This window comes from Excalfactoria chinensis, chromosome 10, assembly GCF_039878825.1.
Source record: "Excalfactoria chinensis isolate bCotChi1 chromosome 10, bCotChi1.hap2, whole genome shotgun sequence".
Taxonomy (NCBI): Eukaryota; Metazoa; Chordata; class Aves; order Galliformes; family Phasianidae; genus Excalfactoria; species Excalfactoria chinensis.
This window is the reverse complement of record NC_092834.1, coordinates 14728276-14753011: the sequence shown is the minus strand read 5'-3', so window position 1 is coordinate 14753011 and position 24736 is coordinate 14728276. Positions and strand designations below refer to the sequence as shown.

General features: G+C 38.5%; 1 protein-coding gene across 3 annotated transcripts in view; it reads left to right on the top strand.

The window, feature by feature from the left end:
* The window catches only part of RORA (RAR related orphan receptor A), a 374848-nt gene that overhangs the window by 336574 nt on the left and 13538 nt on the right, over window positions 1-24736 (top strand). For all 3 annotated transcript variants that reach the window (XM_072345258.1, XM_072345257.1, XM_072345259.1), the window contains 6 exons: window positions 7355-7440; window positions 16751-16892; window positions 18250-18645; window positions 21343-21464; window positions 22882-23014; window positions 23781-23888. In XM_072345258.1, coding sequence (XP_072201359.1) covers window positions 7355-7440; window positions 16751-16892; window positions 18250-18645; window positions 21343-21464; window positions 22882-23014; window positions 23781-23888 — 987 coding nt within the window. The remainder of the gene's footprint in view (window positions 1-7354; window positions 7441-16750; window positions 16893-18249; window positions 18646-21342; window positions 21465-22881; window positions 23015-23780; window positions 23889-24736) is intronic.

The window sequence follows — 24736 nt, the reverse complement described above, 5'->3', positions numbered from 1 at the left end:
TGTGATTCTAAATATTGTGTTGGGAACTTCCTTTTGTTTTAATTGTTCATTGCAGAGGTTAAGAATATTTTGATGGTCCATTAAAGTTTTTCTCAAAGAGTTTTTCATTTTAATATAACATTAACAATGCACAGAGACCTCACCACAACAACTTCACAGAAATAGCTGTGCTTATTAGAGATCCTAAGCTATTTTCCATAGAGCCTCCTGTCATTATGCCTTCAAGTGTCTTTGTTGAAGTCCATGATTAATGTAATAGCAAGCTTAGGTTCCTCCATTTAAAATGTTCAAGTAAAATTTCCAAGTTTGAAGTCAAACAATAAGCAAAAGTGTAAATGATCCTAGCATAAGAACATGAGCTCTTATGGCGCTGTTCTCTCTGATGTGTCCAGATCAGTAACAAAGGCTGAAAGAATTTAGATTTATTCCTAAAAGTTAGTCTTACAAGCCCCAAGGGGCTCATGTTGTTGTTCCATACTGTTTATCATGCATCTCATTTAATACTCTTTGAAGCTGAATGTTTTTAGCATTATGGAGTGCTGCACACTATCAATTGACCTACTAAGTAGGGATCCAGCTGTGTTCAGGCCCAAAGATCTAGCCTTGGCATTGCAGCATTTCTGCCTTGTGTGTCTGAGGTGTTGCTTATGCTTTACTTTTAATTAGTACTTTGGCCACGTTCTTTTCAGCTCCACCCATCACACCCACGGACTTCAAAGGATTCATACCAGTATAACCCTTCTGTTTATTTCATTTTATTATTAGCGTGATTTCCTAAGGAAACGAGGCTTGGAGGGGTTGTTGTATTTGTCTTGTTTTCTGCCCATCACCCTAGTCTTCCTCATTTCCAAAACAATTTTGAACCTCTGGTAAGCTGGAGAGCATTGGCAATCCCAAAGTGGTGCTCCTGCATGTTTTATGACAGCTGAAGAAAGATACTCCCCTGAGAGAAGCTGTACAGCTGAGAAAGCTGCTGTGATTTTAACCTTTCTAGACTCTAGAAAATCCAACCATGAGACACAGATTGCTGGGATAGCAGGATTTTTAGTTTCATCACAAAGAATGACTTATTACTAGCTACGCCACCACAATATCCAGCAGTCCTGCTTATGGCCAGAATGCCATTACGTGGAGGATTACACATAGAATAAACAGACCTTTCATACAAGGAACAGATGAGAAAAGATGTAGAGCTTTTCTCCATCAGCTATTGATCAAAACAGTGTTCTAAGAGTGCCTCAGACATCTACCAACCAGATGTCAGCCTTAGAAGTACACAGGCTTTAAATATTTTAATATATATGAGTGGACAGATGGTCACTTAGCATAACGTATTAATGGAATGGGCAGAGCTGTGCTGCCACTAGCTTTTAGTTTAGTGGAATTGCAGTGTTTGTAAGCTGCAGGTGTTCAGAGGCAAGTAATTTGCAGCCAGCTCAAATTACTTAGGGTACATGACAGAGCAAATTATTTAGGTAATGAAGCTGAAAATGCAGGAAGATTAGAATATTATATAGTAAAATCATTCCTTGTTAATTCAGTTTGTGATCAGATATTATGTTGCTTTAAATACCACATTACATGCAGTACCCTTGTTTGAGTCAATGAATATGTATGAATATGTCAGTGAATATGTATGCCTCCTAATTTAATCAATATACTTACAAACAGTGCTAGCAATGTCGTCTGGCACAGGCTGCATCTCTTTAGAAGCAAGTTAGCCCAATTTGTATATGTATCATATTTTGTTCAAAGCCCTTCTGAATTAGCTGCAACATTCTGCATGCCCTCCGAAGCAAAGGATGTGTAAGCCACATTCAGGAAAGGCAATTTAAATATTCTTGAAGCAAAAGAAGGGATAACTACTTAGCAGTACCTCAAGACTCAGGAGATTCCAACTCCTGTCTGACTGCACACCACTTAAGCCTTGAGCAAAGTGTTCATTTCAGCCAGCAATTCCAGTAATGGTGCTTTCACCATCGGAGCAGGATGCTCAGTGCCCATACACACAGCTTTTAAGAATTAAGTCCATTCTGACAGAATAACCAGTAGAAGCTTCTGTCCTTCTGAACTGAGGGTGTACATTTGGAATTTCTTGATATTGTATCTGGAGAACTGAAAGGTGGGAACCAACAAGGGGCACTCTTACCTGCACAGTGTCAGTGCACATATGTGATTGGCCCTGTATGTACTGCAGATGGGGAAAGGAGTACTACCTACATGAATTTTCCTTCCAGAAAATGCTTTTTTTAACTCAGAAAACAGAAGCAGAATTAGTAAGAGGCAGTAGGTTTGACATTCTGAAAGTTAGGCTTGTAAATTAGTTATCAGTGAATTACTTCTCTGGTGATTGAAGAGGAGGCATCTCCATTTAGGGGTTCGTTCGCTTCTCCTGTATGAGATGAATCATGCCCCTTCTCTCGCTTTCCCTATCTTGTTTCCACCCATTCTTTTTCTTTCTCCCTTCCCTGTCACTCTAGCAGGAGCCAGCACAATGACGTGAGCTAATTACCTGACCTTCAAGATAGCTCAGGTCAGCTAGGTGAATCTCACCTGACATGAAAGAATGGGACTGATTTTTGCTTGCACTGAAGAGTCTTTCCCAGGAAATCATACCTGAGGTTTCATGCTTGTTCCAAAGTGGAAAATATAACATGATCTGTGTGAACTTACAGTTTCAAAACACCACTGGGAAAACATGAGGAGGAATAATATATACACACATACATGCATATATATAAGTGTATATATATATATATATATATAACAAATATCCCACACAAATATTTCACCAGAAACAAACATACCGTTCAGACGTTCTCATTAGGTGTCTGAAAAGTGTTCTCCTCTGAGTGAACTGATGATATATTTTCCTGTGTTGAGGCTCAGTGTGTTTCTACTTAAATGTCAGAACTGGGGATAAAGATGCTCCTTGCTTTATCTGGCTGTACAGTGAGCTGTCCTGACTGGAGTCTGTCCAAGGAGTCAGAAAGAAAGGAACTGTTACGATGAACTCATACAGAACATTTCCTTATCAATTCAGAATTAGTTTTCCTGCTATTGCTCAAACCAGAGAAACAACAAAGCGACATCTTGTGATGTGGGGATTAATAAAAAGGGAGAGGCTGTCTGGAGGGGTTGGTTGGGGATAGACTGAAAATGGCAGGCAAGCCCAGGGAAGGGAAAGAAGCGAAGGCTGAAGCAGGAAGGAATAAGGGAAATTCTTCTGTTACAGACATCAACAAAAGATGTTGTTTAGTTCTCTCTCTGGTTGTCTGGTAGGCATGGTCACTAGGAATTAGGTGGAGATAATCATGTAATTTAAGCATACCAGAATTACTTAAGAAAATTGCCAGGTAAAGACACAATAGATGAAGGAAGAAGAATGGTTCAGCAGACAAAGCATTTTTTCCCTTACAGTGCTTGGGCTCAAGTTACTGTTTTGTCTGATAACAACTGAATCAAAGAGTCTGCACTCAGTTTTCCTGCTGTAAAATGCAGGCCACGCAGTATCACAACAGAAGGGGAATGTATTTCTTGGAGACTGCCAGACATGTCCGTGATATTAAAATCAAATACGCGGAGAGGTCTTAATGGATGTCAGATTCCCTTTACTGTAAGACCAGTTTGCCTTGTGTTTGACATGAGTTCCTAACAATTACTACCTCTGATACCCTACTACCTTTCGCCCTTATTGGCTACTTCTTTACGTTAGGAGCTGTTTCTCTAGCAATTTGTTCAGTGCTTGAGGTGGGTCTTTCTGCTCAAATTTGTATTTGTTGCTTTTGGTGTTTTTTTTGAGCTTTTCTTCCTATTCATTACTGCCTTTGGTAGAGGACATCACTGGTAGTATTGTGGAGCACTGTTATTTCAGGGTGTGAAAGATTCTCAGGCCTTTAATCTAGAAATACAAATGACATCTGTCACCTGGATATCTGTGGCAGTTTCTAAGCAACCACAAGAGTTTATTTTTTTGTGCATTTGATATTTAAGAAACAATTAGCTCATGCATGAACCAGAAACAGCCTGAGCGCTGCCTCTGGAGACAGGAATTGTAAACTGTAATTTAGGCTAATTCTAGTCTGAAACATGAATTACAGCATTTTATACAATCTTGGAAAAATATACTGTATAAATATATGTAAGCACGGAACAGGTACAATTAATTTGAACTCGGCAGGAAGCTCCAAGTAACTCAGGGAATGTGAGAAACCAAGTTGGAACATATTCTTGACATGTAAAAATATTTCCCACCTGCCTTGTTTGCATAAGAACAAGGTTTTAGCAAGTACATATTTGCATGTCAAAGTTATAAGTGGGGAAAATATTTTCACCTTCATAAGAAAAATGCATAATCTTGGCACAGGCAATTTGCATTTAGTAAGTTTAAAGTATCTAAGTCCTTTCATGCTATATGGAAAGTGTATGAACTTGTGACAAGAGATTCCATTTCAATGAGCTGATTTGCAAAGGCAGCCACGTAGAGCAGTAATTGATCTGATGTCTTTCCATGCATTAATTTGTAATACAATTGGTTGTGGCAGTCCCAAGTAATTTATGCTTCTGAGTTTCATCCCGCTGTTCTGTACCTCGAAGTGAAACATTAAGTTGTAGTTGTAAATGTTGTGTGCTCTTGAAAGCAAGTACCTCACAGGTGTAGTAAACTCTAGGAAATTTGGAATTCTAAAGTGATTCTGAATTTCGTGTTGCTGCTCATATGGCCAGTGGTCAACACATACTGGCAGAGATGGAGACTGTGAATCTGTGTAGATTCTCTTCTAACAATAAGACAGCCTGGCAAATGCATTTGGGACTAATTATTGCACCTTTTAGACTATTAGTAAGCTAGCTTTAGGCCATGACTTTGAAGGCATGTTACATTCCTTCAGAAATAGTCTGCAAATGTCCTGTTGCTTAAGAGATGAAGATTGCATAGACAGGCTTCATGGGTGATTTAGCTAATATGCTGGAGATTGTAGATAAACAAGATCCAATTATATCATACCTCTTCATAATAAGGCAGTAATTATGTATATAAAAGCAAATTGTGAAAAAAATATATTACCATGTAGCTGTTCAGATGAGCTTTATCACTACTGCCCCGTCAGTGGAGTTGGAGAAGGTCAGTGATTTCCTGTAGCAGAGTAGAAAAACAATCAGAGATCAGATAGGCATAACTGGGAATCTACAGATCTATTCCAAAGTCTACCCGTGGGATTTCACTTTGAATCTGAAATTTACACTGCACAAATTTTGAATGTCAGAGAATTTCAGTCTGTTATTCAATTTGGGAAGGTGAAGTTAAATATTAAGTGTTAACTTAAGTGAGGGGAGAGGAGTTTTACTCCCCATTCTGCTCAGAAGCTCTGAGCATGATTAATGATTAATGCATGGAACAAATTAATAAAATAACTTACACTTTATTTTACCCCCTTTTATTATTTCACTTCTCCTTCACGTTGTTTAATGTGTTAGCTACGAGCAAGGTGAAATTAAAACACTTTCCGGAGGACTGCAAGGCAGAAGTATTTGTTTACTTAAGTATCCTAAACAGACATTTTAATTTCAGCCTTTGTTCTGTTGCTGCAAGGAAAGTGCGGGATTCAATGTCAAGAATGCAAAAATCTTTATGGTAGAAGCAGCTGCAAGTGAGTGAGGTCGTGTACTACAGATATATTTTGAAAGCTGCTGATAGGAAAATACCAAGCAAACAACACCTCAGTCCCTTAGCTGTTGAGTACTGCTTTCCTCAGCTGAGCATTTCAGATGCTATTAGGTTCTTAGGAACAAAAGGGTTTCTTCAAGGAACTACTTATGTGATCTGTTCACTGCATTTGATGCAGTCTAGAGAATATTCTGAACTAGTCTTTCAGCACAGCCAGTGCTGTGCTGTCCACCAATGCTGTGTTTGGCCTGATCTGGAGCCATGGTGCTGTGCTGCAATGAAGCGAAGCGCAGAGAAGTACTAGCAGATTATTCTTGTAATAAAATGATTCTTGTTAACAACAAGCAGTTGGTTAGGGATTCAGTGGCATGTAAAATACAGCGTTTCAAAGAGTGGACATGACTTTTTGAATGCCTTGTTGAGAGTACAGCAAGGTTAAGCTAATGCATTATCTTAGATGTGATTTTATGTGTTGTCACAGTCTGGATACCCATAAACTGGATGAAATAAAGGCTCTCTGAGGCAATCAAGCATCTTGAGAATGGATTTCAGTTCCTCACAGGAGATTAACTGCACTTCTGATGTTTAATGAATCACACAGCGAGAGATATAGCCAGAGTTGTATTTGTATTCCTTTTCAGTGTAATCTGGTTCAGGAAAATTAATGTAGCCCAACCCAACACAATTGCAAAACAGAAAGTGCATTCTTAGGATTCTGTTATCTACATGGTACATACACCCTGTATGTTTGTGTGAGTACATGCAAGCATAGGTAAAATGCTGACTGTTGGTCTTTGATATTATAAACTAATGTCTCGGCATCGACTTATGTAAAAGACACTTGGCTTGCAAAATGACTGCAATGATATCTGGAAAAGCAGCTGAAGAGATATTCCTGAGGAGTTGTGATTTAGACCTACATACAAAGAGTTTTGTCACACAGTAAACTGAATTACATATGCCATATTACATAGCATATCACATATGCTACAAATATATATGAAATCGAATAAGAAAAATAAAAATCAGAGCTTTCCTATCATGTCTTTCTATGGTGTTTTCAAGGCTAAGTCATCTCATTTGTTTTCTGTATTTTGAATAGAATACTGCTGTGTTTTCCTCCCTCATTTGCTCTGTGGGAGCTAATATACAAATGCATACTGATTATTCAATTTAGCTATTCGAATTTTGGAATTATTGTGTAAAATACAGTTACTATTTACTGTGGTACTTCTCTTTTTTGTTGGCCAGTCACGTGAGCTGGATGGCATGACCAAGACTTCTCTGGTAAAGATGTTGCATTCATTTTCAGGCAGGGCAAACTTGAAAGTTACCTGCTACAGCCAGAGTTTAGACTGGAAGAAACCATCCCAGTCTCTTCCTAGCTCTTTGGCCAAAATGTGAACTCCCCTGCTCTTTTTGGCTTTGAAATGCTGATTCCAGCCTTCTTGTGGGTTCTTAAACACCTTCTCAAATGACCCATTTTAATAACCCAAAAGCTATTATATAATGAGCAGACATAATTTAGTCCAAAGCTCTAGGGGACCCTCAGAGTTCAGCAATGAATAGTTAATGCAGTATAATGTTTAGCAGGTTATTAGTTTTCACTGTACAAATGCTGATCAGGGAATGCTTTTATAAGGTGTTTAAAAGGAAATGTAATTAACTGGTTGTGTGCTTCTGTTGCAGCTCAAATTGAAATTATTCCATGCAAGATCTGTGGAGACAAATCATCAGGAATCCATTATGGTGTCATTACATGTGAAGGCTGCAAGGTAAGGGTCTAAAATTTTAAGGTTTGAAACAGTGTTTGGCCTTTGAATAGTGATCATTTTCCTTCCTTTTTTAAAGAGCAACTATTATGTGGAAGTTGAATCAGTAGATTTCATTTCAAAGAATATGAAATCAATTGGTGAGTCTGAAGTACTGTTTTCATTTGGGTTTTTAAGAGGCGTTTTTGTGACACACACCTTCTCCCCCAGAGCCTTCAGGACAGGCTCAAAACATCATGCAGTTTTGCTGCATGTGTTCTAAATGGTCTCTCTCTGAAGAAGCAGAAGAGGTATAAAAAGATGAACCAGTTCTAGCATATCTCAAATGATCTGCTGTGCAGATGCACTTGAGAAGGAGTTGTGGTTTTCTTGATTCTCTCTCCCCATTTTTTGCTTTGTAAATTGCTGTGTATCTGTGTTGAAATGGCTATGGTGAGAGCTCTCTGTCTTGGTATTATTCTACAACCTGCAACAGTTAAAAATCTATTCTGTTTTGTATGGAAGATGCTGTTGTGCCAATACCACTTGCTGCTGGTGTTAAACATAAATGTCCAAGTCTTTCTGTGAGCAGTGCCTGTTTCTTGCAGTGTAGCACATTGTTGTGTTAAGGTTTAAGATTTTTGATTTTTTTTTTTCTGGATTTATACTTTTAGAAGCTCTAGTGAAAGAGAATTACATCAGAAGCACAAATGTTTTGTTCAATTTGTCCATCACAAACAAGAACTATATCAGACAGTGCTTGCATTGGTCCACAGTGCTGTGAAGCCAGTCATTGATGAGGGGATTGAGTGCACCCTGAGTAAGTTTGCAGACAGCACCAAGTTGGAAGGGAGTGCTGATCTGCCTGAGGGGAGAAAGGCACTACAGAGGGACCTGAACAGACTGGATTGAAGGGCCTGGGTTAACTGTTTGAGTTTCAATAGGGCCAAGTGTCGGGTCCTGCATTTTGGTCACAACAACCCCAGGCAACCCTATAGGCTTAGGGAAGTGTGCCTGGAATGCTTCCTGGTGGAAAGGGACCTTGGTGTGCTGATGGACAGTTGGCTGAACATGGGCCAGCAGTGTGCCCAGGTGGCCAAGAAGGCCAGTGGCATCCTGGCTTGTATCAGGAATGATGTGGTGAGCAGAACTAGGGAAGTCATCCTACCCCTGTACTCGGCATTGGTGAGGCCTCACCTGTGTTCAGGTTTGGGCACCTCAGTTCAGAAAGGATATGGAGGTGCTGAAGCAGGTCCAGAGAAGGGCAACAAGGCTTGTGAAGGGCTTGAAAATTCAACCCTATGAGGAGAGGCTGAGGGAGCTGAGGCTGTTTAGTCTGGGGAAAAGGAGGCTGAGGTGGAAACCTTATTGCTCTCTTCCAATACCTGAAAGGTGCTTACAGCAAGAGTGGAGTTGGTCTCTTCTCATTGGTGACAGGTGACAGGACAAGGGGAAATGGCCTCAAGTTGTGCCAGGGTAAGTTCAGGTTGGATATCAGGAAGAACTTCTTTATAGAAAGGGTTGTTAAACACTGGAATAGGCTCCCCAGGGAGGTGGTTGAGTCACCATCCCTGAACGTGTTTAAAAACCATTTGGATGTGGTGCTCAGAGACATGATTTATTGGAGGGTTGTTAGAGTTGGGGTAGTATGGTTAGGTTGTGGTTGGATTTGATGGTCTTAATGGTCTTTTCCAACCTGAGTGATTCTATGATTCCTTTTTGTTACTAGTACAGCGTTTCAGCACTAGCTTGGGAATGGCAGTTTGTACAGCAGGGCTGTAGCTTGCTGCTTTCTTTATGCAAGTACGTGTAGGAGTCCCATGCTGATAGGTTTTCCACTAATAATCTACATTTCAGAAATTGTATTTATTGGTAGGTTTTAGTGTGCTCTCCTGACATGCTTGATATTACCTTTAATCTTCAAAGAATTCCTTGCTTTCACACTATAGCAATGTCTTTTTTTCTTTTTGGCTTTTTCATGGAAGATTTTAATGTTTTCATTCTCACATTCTCTCACTCATGTGAAAGTATTGGTAAAAAAGAAGAAAAAATCCCAAGAGTGTTAAAATGATCCAGGACTTCACATCATGTCCTTTTTGACAGGTGTTGCTATGGAAAAATGCAGGAAATTCACTAAAAATGCACTTGATAATAAAGTTTCTTGCAGTTAGCTCAACATCATTTACCTATTACACATCAGCTTTGCAATGTGGCAGACATTTACCTGGGCAGTTCAGCTGTATGGAATAGAAGACCAGGCAGTTACATTCAGGGTTCAAGACCCTTTAATCTTTAAATGGTCTGGACCAGTATGCCTGAAAGGCTGCCTCAGGATCCCCGATGAGCATCACTGTCAACAGACTGAGGTTAGCATAATGCTAACACGCATCCGTGCAGAAAACAGGGCTTTCTCAACTTGGCTTGTTGCAGAACAGGAACAGTCTGCTGAAGGGAAGGAAAGTTGCCAACTGTATTATCTTTCACTTCATCTTAATGCATGTCTTTGGCACTGCTTTCTTTTAAGCCCTGTATGCGAGAAAAGCCCCCAACAAAAGCAGCAGGATGACCACAGACAGCAGCAGCACGTACCATATTCACAGGCACATTAGTTAGCGTGTAGATGGTAAGAGCTTAGCACTGCAGCTTAGAGAGAAATATCTCCATCAGAGTGACTGTGGTTTCCCAGGAATAATGCAAATATGAGTTATGAGGAGAAAAGCCCTTTTTGTGCCTCCCAGCAGCCAGAACAAAAGATGCTAGCTGGGAGTGAGAAATTCATGTGGAATTCCTTACAAACTAGAAAAAACAGGATTCCTTCAAACTCCATATAAATTCAGCTGTCTGGATTTTGGTGCAGCCCTCAGTTTGCTCTAGAATGATCAGCTAGTTTGAAAGAGCAGAAGGGAGAACAAGCAAGCAAGTCTGCTCAGCACACTGAAACCTGTTCGAACCTTGAAGGTGGCGTATGCGTGAGTAAAGAAGACAGAATGAAGTTAGGCATTTTCTCTTTCTGTTGAAGTAGCAGAATAGCCATACAATTTCAAGCAGCTTTTTAAAGTCAATGGATAACAAGTTATTTCCCTTCCAGGAGGCAAATAAATCTGAAGCTCACTATTCTTTACTGCCTGGATGACCTGCAAGTAGTGAAAGATAGGGGAGCTCTAGTGAGGACAAGTCACAGGAAGAGTTTACATGATAGTGGCCACAATGCATTTAAAATACCCTGCTGTAGCAGATGGATTTTGTTTGTGCTAAGCACTTACACAGTAATGTCAACAAAGTCTCACCCAACAGAACTATTTTGGCTGGTGAAAAAGTTGGCATAACTTGGCTTCTGCCAAATGAGCCAGGTGTTTATTGGTCTGGAGTTTTTTGTTTTGTTTTTTGTTGTTGGGTTTTTGTGTTGTTGGTTTTTTTTCCCCCTGAAGTGCATTTCCCAGGTTTTCTGTGGCTGTGATCTCTGCAGGTTTGAGCATGCTTACAATTGCTCTTCATGTTATGCTAGACCTTCTTTCATAAAAACTACTTTGTTATGAAGAGCTAGTTCCCAGCCCTACACTGATTCCTGGAGCCAATGGCTTCCTCTGTAGACAGACCCACAGAAGTCAGTGAGTCTTTGCACAGATGTACAAACTTATCCATGTGCATCAGATTGCAGGATCAGGGCCTTAATCATCACAAGGGAACAGCTGTGCTGCTGCCCTCTCAAGCCAGGCCTGTCAGGGATGACCTACAGGCAGCAAAGCAGCAGCAAGGTAGGATTTTTTCAGCTCCCTTACTGCTTTTCATTCTCCTTCAGTATGAATGTTAATGTTTGTTAATAGCAGACTTAAATACTACTGTTTAATACTAAGAACTATCAGAAACATAATTTATTTAAAATATAAAATAAGGCTTTAGTTGCAAAGATTTACTTTGAGGACTTAATCTCTGTCATGTATGTAGTCACAGAAGAGCTCTGGTTAAAGTGATTTCTGCTGATTCTGTTTATTGTCCTGCAATGTTTTAGCCCTTCCATTTCATATAACAAAGTTTTCAAACCAGTTTTTCTTGCTATATTTCATTTCATATACTAGAGTTGAAGATTTTTGCTGAAGTCAAGTAGTGTTTCCTGAGAAGTTTTAGTTTCCTACCTTGCTATGAGATTACTGGCTGTTTTTGTGATGTTATTGGCTGTATTTTACACAGATGTCACCTCCTAATGTCACTCCTAATCCAACAACTTATTTGTCTGATTCAAGTGCAGTAAAAAAAAAATAACAACACCCCCTATTTCTCCCCTAGCTGAAAAATGACATTTGTAGCCAAGCTCTGTTTTATATTTGAGCTGGGAGGGCTTATTATAAATAAAGAAAATTTTGAAAGACTTCTTCCATCTGACCATTGCTGATATCCAATATATGTCACACAATGAGATGGAGGAGAACAGGAGTCATTTAAGACCTAACTTAGAAGCATGGATGAAGGATGCCTCCCCGCTGCATAACTCAGAAATAACAATTTATTCTCATATTTAATTTTGAAAATAGTAGCACTGTAGAAGCACTACTGAAAGAACTAATATCTGTATGGAGTACTTGTTCAGCTGTTAGTTGTAGGAACTCATTAAAAATGTTTTGCTCTGTGCTAGGCACTATGGTGAGAGAGGAGCCTGGTCTGTATACAGCTATACTCATTTATCACACCTAAAGGTTCTGTCTAATGTTTTCTGCTTCATATTGACCTGTTATCAAATTAACTGATTTATTTATTTAAGTTCTGGCCTCTGGCCAGTTACTGTGAGGAGTCCCTCCCTTCTGTTCCCTTGCCCCCTGGGTATGAGCAGTAGATATTGTTTGACATGTTATGAAGAATTAGACAGAACTGAAACAGTTGTACAGATCAGTAAATGCATCTTTCTTTAAAATCAGTTCAACTTTTTTAAGAGAGACATCAACAGCATCTTTTATGCTACAAGGAGAAATTGATGTCAGAAAACACTTGAGTGTTTCAAAAGCAAAGCATTTACTGTGAAACAAATATTTTGTCAGTGAACTGTCTTCAAAGTTGAAGATGCAGTTTACGTGCTTTGTCTGTCAGCAGTGATGGTTCATGCTCAAATGACCCCCAATTGTATTAGTATGACACCTCTATTTAAACGCCTGCAGTTGATCTCAGAACCATCCATGCGGGGCTCTGCTGTGCATTTCTCTTCTTTTCAAAGGTTTGTAACTCCTAGCTTCTGTCTCCTGTGTCTTCTTAGACATCAAGTGGTGGTGTTCATTGCAAACACAAGGATCGTCCCTATTTGTTAGTTCAGAAAATGATAATTGGTGCCATTTCCCATCTTGCATTTCCTTTTTCCATTTAGACATTTGCTGTGAGCAGCAGTTGATTTTTCATTACTGTCACGGTGTTGTTGTAAACATGTGCCTCTAATTTGTACTGTTGAGATGTTTTAATTTTTTGCCTAACCAATTGCAAGTAAAACATCTCAGAAAATTCATTTTCTGCATTACAGAAAGGGCTCATAAGCTTTCTATAACCTCATAAGCAAAATCCATTTCCTGTATTTGATATGTAGGTAAAACTGAACGTTTTCCTCTGTTCTCAGTGGTGCTATAACTTCGTTAGCAAATACTCCCTTAACAGTTCGTTTAAAAATATTTTCATGGTATTCTTTTCCCCCGTAACTAAAAGCGTATTTGTTGTCATGAAAGGGTTAAAATCCACTCTGAATATTTACATTTCTTACATTTGGAAGTATATTTTTCCGACGCTTCTTTGAAGAAAATTGGATGTAGTTTGCTATAGAAAAACGCAAAAGAACGAACCCTCCCAACTAATTGTTAATTGCTCAGAATATTGCAAAACTTAATGATACGTGGAAGACTTTAAGTATTAGCCATAAATCATGGGATTATGAATAAGTCTTTTTTGTCACGGGCTTGCTTACAGTCATTCCAAAACGTCTGCCATTAGAATGCAGCAAGGCAGCTGTCAGCTGTTTTCTTGTAATTAAACAGCCAATGAGCAGCTAATTAAGACATATGTGTATACAGAAATGGAAGTGGGTATTTTAATGAACTGTAGGAATCAATTCATTAAATGAAAATTTGTCAAAAGACCAAACATGAGATCAGCATTTCAACCCGTGCTGCACCGGAGAAGGGAGTCTGTGTGGTGAGATTTGTGACATCAGAGAATCGCAGCAGGATTTTTCCCCTTGGAAGCATGAAGCTTAGACACAGACGTCTGTAGTACAGTGCCATTGAACAGTAAAGCTACTGGAACTATTAATAGACTGTGAAGACTGCTATTTACATTTCAAAGTTCTTTTTTAACAAGTTGTTATTCAAACTGACTTGCAGATGAAAAGTTCTTGTGCCCTTTTTTTCCCAAACTTGATTTTTTGGCAGCATATGAAAAACCATATATTGTTTTGTATATAAATAGGAGCCTGAAATGCAGAGATGGCTTGTAATCTGCTCTTCACTTCTTCTGGCACTGTGTTAATACAGCAACATAAAAGGGGAGATGGGCAAAGCTCAATGACGCCTCATCAAAATCAGCTGCCTCTTTATCCTGACATCAGAAGGCGGTAGGGCTCCACACACTCACAAACACTCTGATACCAGAGACCTTGGCTCAGCCCATGCCATCAGTCAGAGAGCGGTGTAACACGGCGACAGCTTTTAGTGCAGGGACAGTTTTGTTGGTTTGTTTGATCAAGAGGGGTCTGATCTGCCTGTGGCCCATTATGCAATCAGATGAATGTCAAATGATGGTTGTTATGAACATGCATGCAATTAAGAGTATGTGGCTTGGGCTGGTTTGCATAATGATTGAATGTATACACGTGTACCACACATGCATACACCTCCTCCTTCCTGATGGAAAAATTATAGCCGGCTCTTTGCCTCTGGCAAAGGGGAAAAATAGCACAACATGGTACAGTGTTTCTCCTTCTCCTAATAGAAGAAAATGAAGCAACTAGTAGGGAAACTGTATTTACTCATTAAAGGCACCTGTAAGAAGGGACTTCCCCACATGCCTTCAGAATGATATGAGATACCAAGGACGACCAAAAGGTTAGAAAGATCACAGGTAAATGTCAACAACATTGAAAATGTTTTATGATTAAAAGACTTCATTTGAATGAAGTTTAACTGTATTGTTACTGCTATCCCTATATAATCTCACAATATTTCTGAGCAGTAGAAGAGTTCAGATTCACTTCTAAGATTTGAGGCAAGGTTTTTCTGCTTTAGGTACTGCTGATGTTTCCAGCATGCCCACGTAATACTGCATGGTTTGTCTTTAAAAGCACTTTTCTACATCTGTGATTTGTAAAGTGCAAGAGCTTTAAAAGGCCCAAATTTCAGGCAGTTCTGCTCTACTGAAAACTTAGCTTCCAGCTCTAACTTAGCTGATATATTGTATACTAAAATGTATTGAGCAGCTACGTCTCTAGGGAAAATCTGGAAGAAGCAAAAAGCTTGGTATTTTCTCCATTATAATACTAAAAATAATCCTCAGTTTGACAGGAATATCCCTAATAGAGAGAAATAGGCCTAACTGGCAATACAGACACAGTGCAGGTCCCAGTTAAAAGAAAATGGAGAGATCGTTGAGGTTATTGGGCCAGTTTCAGTTTAGATATTGATAAAGCTGACTTACAGGATCTCAGTGGTGGCGGATAATGTAATACAGTCACTCATCAATGAGCACGTCATTCAGGGCAGCTGATGAAGTGTTGAGAGAACTGAGTATCTTAAGGGACTGATAATGCAGAGATGCATAACCTTGATCAGTAAATCATCGCTCACGCTGATACCTAATCCTGTTTTTCCAGTGAATCGCATTGTCCTTGCATGTACTGGAGTGACGGGCTCCACTAAGGATGCAAACAGAACTGGAAATTAAGCTGTCTGTTTATCTAAGACCTCGTTCCTCTGGGGGGATCTGTTGTTGTGCTGGAGTGATACCTAGAAATTTCCTTGGTATTTTAGGTTTTCTTTAAGGTGAAAAGCACTCAGAGCTCAGTATGTGCAATGCTTTTAGTCTAAGTGACTTCTACCACCTCACTATTGACAAACATTAGTTGAAGATCAGTCAGTTAGAAACCAAGACCAGAATAAATGGTCAGTTTCCTCATTTTTATTTTAAACTTCACCTTTCACCATTAAAGCCTAACTGGTGAAGATTTTTGCCCTCTCAAAATGTGGAGCATATGGCTTTAACTCAGTATTTTGTCATTCTTCTGTCTGCGGGAAACTTGCTAGGTAGCCTCTTACTTGTCATGCAGACGTCCTTGTTTATTTCACGAAGTGTCTGGACAGAGTGTACATGTGCTGAGGGACTCCAGAATATGGTCTTTGAATAAACAGAAGATTGGTAAAAGTCCAACTTTAATTAAAGGGTGCCTGGTCTTTCCGAGGAGGTATTTTCTTTGCAGCGGTGTTAATTAATCCATTATGTGGCAACATAAAACTAAAATACTGTGCTCACTGATCTCAAATGCCTCTTTAGAATGACTACATCTTCTCAGAATCCTTGTGAAGTAGGTATTACACACACCAGCTTATGTTTGGGCAGTCTGTGGCAAAAAATGAAATGAACTTCAAAACAAGCAGCTGGCACAGTGATTAATAATCTGTGCGTTCTGGTGCAGAGAACTAAGTTGTATCTACTGCTCAGCCTTCCAGAGTTATTTTTTTCTTTGGGGAAGGGTTTTCCATTCTAGTTGACTTGAAAGGAAAACAAGTACATAGAACTTGGTTCAGCTTCCCCCTCATCCTCTTAGAAATCTAAACCCTGCACTGAGTTGAATGAAAACTCAGTTGTCAGCATCAAACTATTCAAAACAAAACATTAAAAAATATATATACTTTATAGAAGGAACTGTATCATTTAGTGTATTTTTCAACACATACATACACTGGTGAGGCTGAACATCAGAGCCTGCTACTGTCACCTCCAAGAGCAGAAAAGGGGATCAAATCAAACTAACTAGCTGTTGAATCCTGCCTGTTTTGGATATCCATGATGATCAGGAAATGATAAGGAAACCTAGGTTTATAATGATCTCATTTGGAAATAATCAGTGTGCCATGCATCACATGGAATCTGTACAAATCAGTGAAGAAATATGCATGTCACAACGCCATTTTATTGTTTCCTACTGTTTACTGTTTTTTGTTGTTTACAGGAAAAAAAACAAAACCTCTTAACTCCCTTTAGTGACTATAGTGCACTTGAACTTCACTTTCAGCTAGGTATGCTACCTCTCAGAATTTTTATTTGCTCCATTAGTTAACAGCTTCTTGACTTGTATTTTGCAATGCAATCGCAGGGCTTTTTCAGAAGGAGTCAGCAAAGCAATGCTACTTACTCCTGTCCTCGTCAGAAGAACTGTTTGATTGACCGAACCAGCAGAAACCGCTGCCAGCACTGTCGATTACAGAAATGCCTTGCTGTGGGGATGTCTCGAGATGGTAAGCTCTGCTGAACCCCAGTTTAACTGCAAAAAGTAAAATAATACTGAGTATACTGTGCATTCACCTGAAATAACAAAGGTGTTATTTCAGTTACTGCACATCAAGCTGATTGTTGAGATCAGAGTGGTTTTTATGTTGAATATTTCAATAAATATATATAAATTAGGGGACATAGGAAGTTCCTGTTCAGTTGGTTTTCTACTCCTCTGTTGTAGTTCACAGCTAAGTGCTTTGTCTTTGGTCACTTGCAGATGCAGTTTCTATTCTAATGTTAATACTTCCTCTCTGTATTCATTCCAATTTGCGGCATCCTGTAGCTGCAGGTAATATTGTTTTATTGATAGAGACCAGAACTGTTTTACAATATACATAGAAGTTAAATTCATGTAAAACAAATAATAGAAAAAATACAAAGAGAAAATAAGTGTTTCTCCAAGCCCATGTTGTGGGCCAAGTTTTGTCAATGATATATTTCTGAAGAAAGTGTGTTCCAGTGCTTTAAATATTGAGCTCAAATTAAACTGAGTGTAATGACAAAAATCCACTTATCAGTAAAATGGAAGAGGACATAAGTCACATTAGAACTGGATCTGCAGCTGATATTAGTACACCTCCTCCAAAGACGTAATGGAGTTGCTATAACCAATTTGAAGGTTTAATACAAGTGTTTTCAGTTGTATTTGACAGCAGTGTTGCCTGTTGTATGCATACATGTGCATTACTGTACGCACACGAGGCCCGAGTAAGGAGATAAGTTTTCAGATTGTATTTACTTTTTAAATTACATTGTCTTATTTTTTTTATTGGGCTTGAAACTAAAAACCTGAAACGGTACTGCCTAGTGCTGGTAATGACTCGTTCCTCAGGTATGTTTGCTTTTCTGTTAAAGGATATGAGGTGGTAGCCATCTTCCTAAACTATGAGGCTTTTAAAGCTGACACTGGTCCCGAAGTCATGTAATGTATTCTTAGGAACTCTTAGGAATTATGAGTATGCAGCTGGTATTAATTGAACAGTTCATCTCTCCACTTTCCTAGGTGAGATTTGAATGCTCAAGAGATCCACAGACGATACAGTGGATAGAAAAGAAAATCTTTTAGGCACAGAAGTGTAAAGCTAAGGAATTAAGCTAAAACAGTAACTTCTAACAGTTGTCTTCAATAGCATGCTAAGTACGCAAAAAGAGTACGTGATGCTGCTATGTTACCTGTAATTGACAGGAAGGATTCTTAAGTCTACCCGTATTGCTGATTCACGTTTTATACTGTGCCCTTCAGTGTAGTATTAAAGACCCAAGACACATAAAAATCACTGCTGAGTATTAGAAATGAAACGTTTTGTTTTTGTATTTCAGCTGTGAAGTTTGGTCGAATGTCAAAAAAGCAGAGGGACAGCCTGTATGCGGAGGTGCAGAAACATCGAATGCAGCAGCAGCAGCGAGATCATCAGCAGCAGCCAGGAGAGGCAGAACCACTAACACCAACGTACAATATCACCACCAACGGGTTAACAGAGCTACATGATGACCTCAGTAATTACATTGATGGGCATACCCCTGAAGGTAGCAAAGCAGACTCTGCAGTTAGCAGCTTCTACTTAGACATACAACCTTCTCCAGATCAGTCGGGTCTTGATATTAATGGAATCAAACCAGAACCAATATGTGACTACACACCAGCATCGGGCTTCTTCCCTTATTGTTCTTTTACAAATGGGGAGACCTCTCCAACTGTGTCCATGGCAGAATTAGGTAATGAGAGAGAAAAACTTCCATTGTAATTGTCTTGATAGTACCCATTAAAAAATAAAATGACACTTTTAGCCAGGTGATAGCGAGAATGCTGCTTCAGGACAGCTGTGAGCATGTATGGGCATTCTTCTGTTAAGTGCACAATACCCTAATTAGTTGTGGTGCATGGTTGAACACATTACAGAAGTGGACTAAAAGCCACATAAGCTTGTCGTTGATCAGATCTAGTAGTATTGCTTTTGTTTTCAGTTCACGTAATAGCATGTTTTGTATACTTCTTAATAAGATGATCGGTTGTGCTGAGGAAATGGAGTATTTATTTGAAGATTTATATATATATTTTTTAACATTAAATCTTTTTTGTTATCTCCATTCTCTGTTTCCTAACAAAAAGTCACATGGACTATTTTTTTTCTGCTCTTTACCTGTACCTGGGGAATGTGGAACCAAAACATCAGTCTAATCTGAGGGCAGTTCAGCATTCTAGTGGCAGAAGAGAATCTGGCTCCAGACATGAGAAAAAATTTCAATGTAGCATGTTTTGACAGTTTCCCCAAGATCTGTGTATTATCCACATTAATTAGCACATTTTCCTTTAAACTTTCCCCTCAGTGATTATAGGAAGGCTGAATTCCATTACTATGATTTATTAGCATCCAGGTCTTAAGTTAGAGAGCACTGTGTCAAGTGGTTATAAGCAAACTGAAGCAGGACGTTACAGAAATGGCTTTAAGATTCTAGTATTTATACGCGCAGTCAGGAGTTTAAAACATTTATTTGTTTAATGGCATTTTTTGCTACATATTTCATTATGAAAACGACCTAAAAATTGTAAAAAATGTCTACTTCAAGATAATTTGTCTCTTTTGTTGTCCGTTTTAATTAGAGGCAAGTATTTGGTGAGAAATTCTGCTTGTTTTAGTTTATGTTCTTCTGAGAAATTTTGCAGAGAGGAAGGGACAATATTTTTCATGTCCTTATGTTGCAGAGTGCAGTTCTCTGCAATATTATGTGTTGTGACAGCCAAAACATTGCATCTCACTTGAGTTCGAATACCTTCAGTAACAGATGAAGTAAAACCAAAAAGAAAAAAACTAAGATAAAAGCTATTCTTACAGCTTTGTCTCAATCAAGTGATTGTTAATGTTCTCATGGGAATTACTAAAAGACGAACATTATAACTACAGAAAAAAAGAAAGGGTTTTTCCTTCTTAGGCCAGGTATTCAGTTTGGAGCACTAGCATAAGATAAGTTTGTCATATTCCTTACCCTTATTTACATAGTGATTGCATGCAAACCCTACGGAACGTGATTTGGTGCCCAGCACTGACATTGCCAAACAACCTCTGAAGAATGTTTGTATTCTAGACTGAGGTTTCAATTTAGGAAGGTGGGGCTGTTCAATGAAAGTATTTAAGTGTATGCTTAAATATAGTCCAGAACTGAGGCTGAGGCTAGTGAATAACATGGTAATATTTCACTTTCTGTATTCTGCAAAGGCATAGGAATAATGCTGTCAGATGCTAACAGTAAGAAAAATAAATGTTTTAAGTACACACTGGTAAACAAATATTGCACTGAAATACACCAAAGCTATACACTCATGTTCACGATCACCAGCCTTACTCAGTTTCAACAAGCAGTGGGACACCACCCACTAGACTGTGGTGCTCAAAGCTCCGTTCAGCCTGGCCTTGAGCACTTCTAGGGACAGGGCATCCACAATTTCTTCCCAGTATCTAATCTTAAACCTTCCCTCTTTTAGTTTAAATCTATTACCCCTTGTCCTGTCACTACACTCTCTGATAGAGTCCCTTATCTACCCATTACCACCCCACTATTCTCTGCAGGGATGCTCTCAATTCCACTCATCACCCAGTCTGAGCTGATGTTTTGGGACTGCCCCACCCAGATGCAGGACCTTGCACTTGTGGCTTTAAGCTTTCCCTTAAGTTGGTGGTCTAATCTGCAGAAGTACCAACTGCAGAACGGTGTGAGACAAGTCTACTTGTCGTATGCTAAAATATGAGACAAGACAAAGAGTCAGGGCAGAAAAGTGGAAGACTTTTAAGACTGAATACTATTTCATAGCATAATTCAGTTATTTCATAGCCCAGGTTTCAAAGCTGACTTTATTTTACTAAAAGCAGCAAGACCATGTACTGAATTGACAGGAGTTTGAATGCTTTCACTGGGTTTTGCCTTTATCTCTCAAGCTTTTTGATCTTGCAAGCTTTCTTTGGCACCCACTGCTATGTAGGAAGTAAGTTTGTCCCAAATACAGTATTCTTTATTCAAAAATAAATTCAAGTCCACCTAAATATCTTACAAATTAGTGAAAGGATTCTGCTTTGTGTAACTATTAAAATCTCAGAGCTGCACTGTGAGAGTGTGAGCAATGTGTGTGTGTGTGTGCAGAGTGCCCTCTAATGGCTGCATTGGGCCCATGAGGGAGCTAGGCAAGGTATGTTAACATCCAGAATTCGGTTTTGTTTACTGCAGTGTTAGCAGTTTACATTGATTTATTTTTAAGGAAAAAATAAAAATCCAAGGAGATATTAAATTAAAGCATTTTTTCTAACAGCTAAGCTTTCCTGCAGCTCCCAGTTGTAACTGGAATATGTTCATCTTCTCATGTCTGAAGGTATAGCTTTGCATTTTTAATGTGTGTAACTTTCTGGTCTTTCTTTCCTTTAGAACATCTTGCACAGAATATTTCCAAGTCTCACATGGAAACTTGCCAGTACTTGAGAGAGGAGCTACAGCAGATAACATGGCAGACTTTTCTGCAGGAAGAAATCGAGAACTATCAGAACAAGGTATAAAAGCATGCCAAACTCTGGCATGCTTTTTTAAAGCATGGTTTTTCCATAACACACTGAAAAAATCACTTTTTCACTGCTTTCTGTTCACTATCAGGAAGGTACATTTTTGTGTGCTTTCAAAACAAAAATGAAACAAAAAAACCTGCTAGACTCAAGATGAGCAAGGTGGTTGCAATGCAGTTTGTGATTTTGCATTTATAATTTTAACCATAAACACCGGGAAATGTAAAGCTCTGGAAATACATTTGTCTGTTATTGATAAAATGGGATATAATACTAGTGATTTTTTTTTCCTCGCCAACATGGCATGTTATGTACTATTGTTACACTGTAATCTCCCTAATCATTCCCACATACCCCCCCAACAACAACAACAAACCAGTTCAAAGCACCAGCTTATAACTGTAGAGTCTTTTACAGCTGACCTGTGAAATACTGATCAATACCAGGACATGCATCAGTCTTACTTTGTTTCCATTCCTATCTGGTAATTGAAAACCTGAATAGGAGCCAGTCAAAAAGCCATTGGCTTGTTTGACACTTTATAATTTTGCATGGTATATTTTGTTTTGAGATTATAAACTAAGAACTCGGATTTCCTGCCTTTGGTGCCTGGTTGTATCCCTGATTCATTCTACAGTTGTCAGTGTTTCAGTTTCACCTGTAGAACAGCAGCAGAGTGCTGCCATGCCTCCAGTAGGTATTACAAGCTTTATCCAGTGCTTGCATTTCCATTATGCCTTCCATCCACACACTACTGCCAAGTGGCTACTTCTGGAAAACTATCTTGAGAAGCACTATTAAAGCACACTTCTGAGTTGTTTGTTTTTTCATTTCCACAAAACAAAACAAAACAAAACAAAAAACCCACAAACCTTTAAGAATATTTTTTTACACTTGATAGATACTCATTCTGAATTATTATTAACATCTGAGAAGAACACTAATTGCATGCCTTCTTTGTTATTAACAAGATGATCTTCATATATGTATGCTCTATATGTATCCTTATGAAGACCATCTTGTTAGATAATTTACATTTAGTACAAAAAAAGAGAAGTTGATAGGAAAAATATGATTATGCACTGCTAGCATAAGTTGGTATTTGCTCTTGATGCAGTAAGTCGAATTACCACCAGCATCACTATACCTAGATATTTTTGGCTTTTGAAATTAAAATACTGCAACCTGGATCTCACTGCCATCACTGAAGTTCTACATGCTTGCATTTTCACTCGTCCCCATGAGGCTTTGTCTTTGAGGTTAACGCCCCTTTTCTTACAGCAGACTGTAGCCAGAGCTGCTAGAGAGAACTTGCTCTGCCTAAGTTTTGAGCTCAGTCTTATTTTATGAAAATGGGCTATCCAAACTTTAATTAGTAACTTTTCGATTTTTCTTCTCTCTCAAACAGCAAAGGGAGGTAATGTGGCAATTATGCGCAGTCAAAATAACAGAAGCTATACAGTATGTAGTGGAATTTGCCAAACGCATTGATGGCTTTATGGAACTGTGTCAAAATGATCAAATTGTGCTTTTAAAAGCAGGTATGTGGGTGAATTTTAAGGTCTACTTCTATTAGTTTTGACTGAGGAAAGTGCTACCTATGTAGAGTGATTATGTATATATATAAGTATATATATACATATGTTGTACTATGATAATTTTAAATAATACAAGAAAAAAAACCTATGTATTTGGTTGAAGCTTTCTTCGTTACTGTGGATGCAACAAGTTCCATCTAGTGGAAGGTGTCCTTGCTTGTGGCAGGGAGGCTGGAACTTGATGATCTTTAAGATCCCTTCCACCTCAAACCATTCTGTGGTGCTATAATGAGTACAAGTCTGCATATGAAGTTTTCATTGTGAACTACAGGAGCAATTAAGTGTGAAAGGATGAATATTTTTTTTATTTGGCCAATTAGTAGTGGATAATATATCTCAAATTAAAAGTCCAGATTGTTCTACACGAGATGATGTAGAAGTAATACAGTTTACAAATATTGAACAAAGCTGTCAAAGCTTCGTGAGCACAGATCTAAATGAACTGCTTTGACTTCAGAGACTTCATTACTCTAATAAAAATATTTATTAGCATTAACTAAGTTACTTTAGCAAAAACTTGTAAAGGAGTTTATGAGAAATAATTTAATTATAAATATAATTAAAAATCAAATTATTCTTTGTTACGTCATGGAAACTACTGCCCTAGTCAGTCCATGCTGAAGGCAGAGCACTAGGTAATTTTTATCTTGCTTCTTGCAACTGAAGTCTCTCTACTTAAATAGTCAAACATACATTGTTTCTGTTTTAGGGTCTTTAGAGGTTGTGTTCATCAGAATGTGCCGTGCCTTTGACTCCCAGAACAACACAGTCTACTTTGATGGCAAGTATGCTAGCCCAGAGGTTTTCAAGTCCTTAGGTAAGGAAATACCAAGTGTTGCATTTTAAAACCACACAAAGAAACAATGAGATAGAAAAGCATGAGGACAGCTGCCTTGAAAAAAAATAGAGACTGTAGTATTCAGATTAAAAAACAGTTGAAAAGTTCAAACTGCTTATTTTGTAAGTAACTGTGCCAGCTTTGTTTGAGGCCAGTTGGGAGTTGGAGCAGCTTAACTCCTTGTAGTGCAGGACTACTGCTATCAAAATCCAGCACTTTCCTTATTTGTATCAGGGTAGAGCAGTTTGGAGATGTCTGTAAACAGCAAAAGCCCAGATGTCTTAATTTGTGTAAAGCTTGATGTATCCATGTGAAAAGGAAGAGAAACTTTAAATTTAATTTCAGATATACTGACTTTACTGTTCTTAATATGTTAAGTGTCTTACAGTATGCAAAGTGTAGTTATTTGCAGGTTAAATGCTGAAATACTCTTAATTTTTTTAATATTTTTTTTAATTAAACCATAGTTTACATTTTTATTTCTTCTTCTCTGCATACTTTTGCTAATTTTAAAAGGAGGTATTTAACTGGGTAAAGATTTGGGACGTAATCCATTCTGGAGGGCAGTGAATAATGACAGTAACAATATGGCAGTGAAGAAAGCCGTACAATTGTGAAGTACTCTCTGCCTTTTTGAAACACTGCAAGGAAAGAGAATTAAAGTAGAATTGTTTCTGAGTAGAAACAATTCAGATAATGCAATTATCAGATACGGGTTTCTATCTGCTATTAGTTCCAATGGAGCCTAACTTTCAGCTGCTACTGAGTATGCTCAGAAATTTAAGCTAAGGTGGGGGATGAGATCTGCAGAGGAGAACCCTATTCCA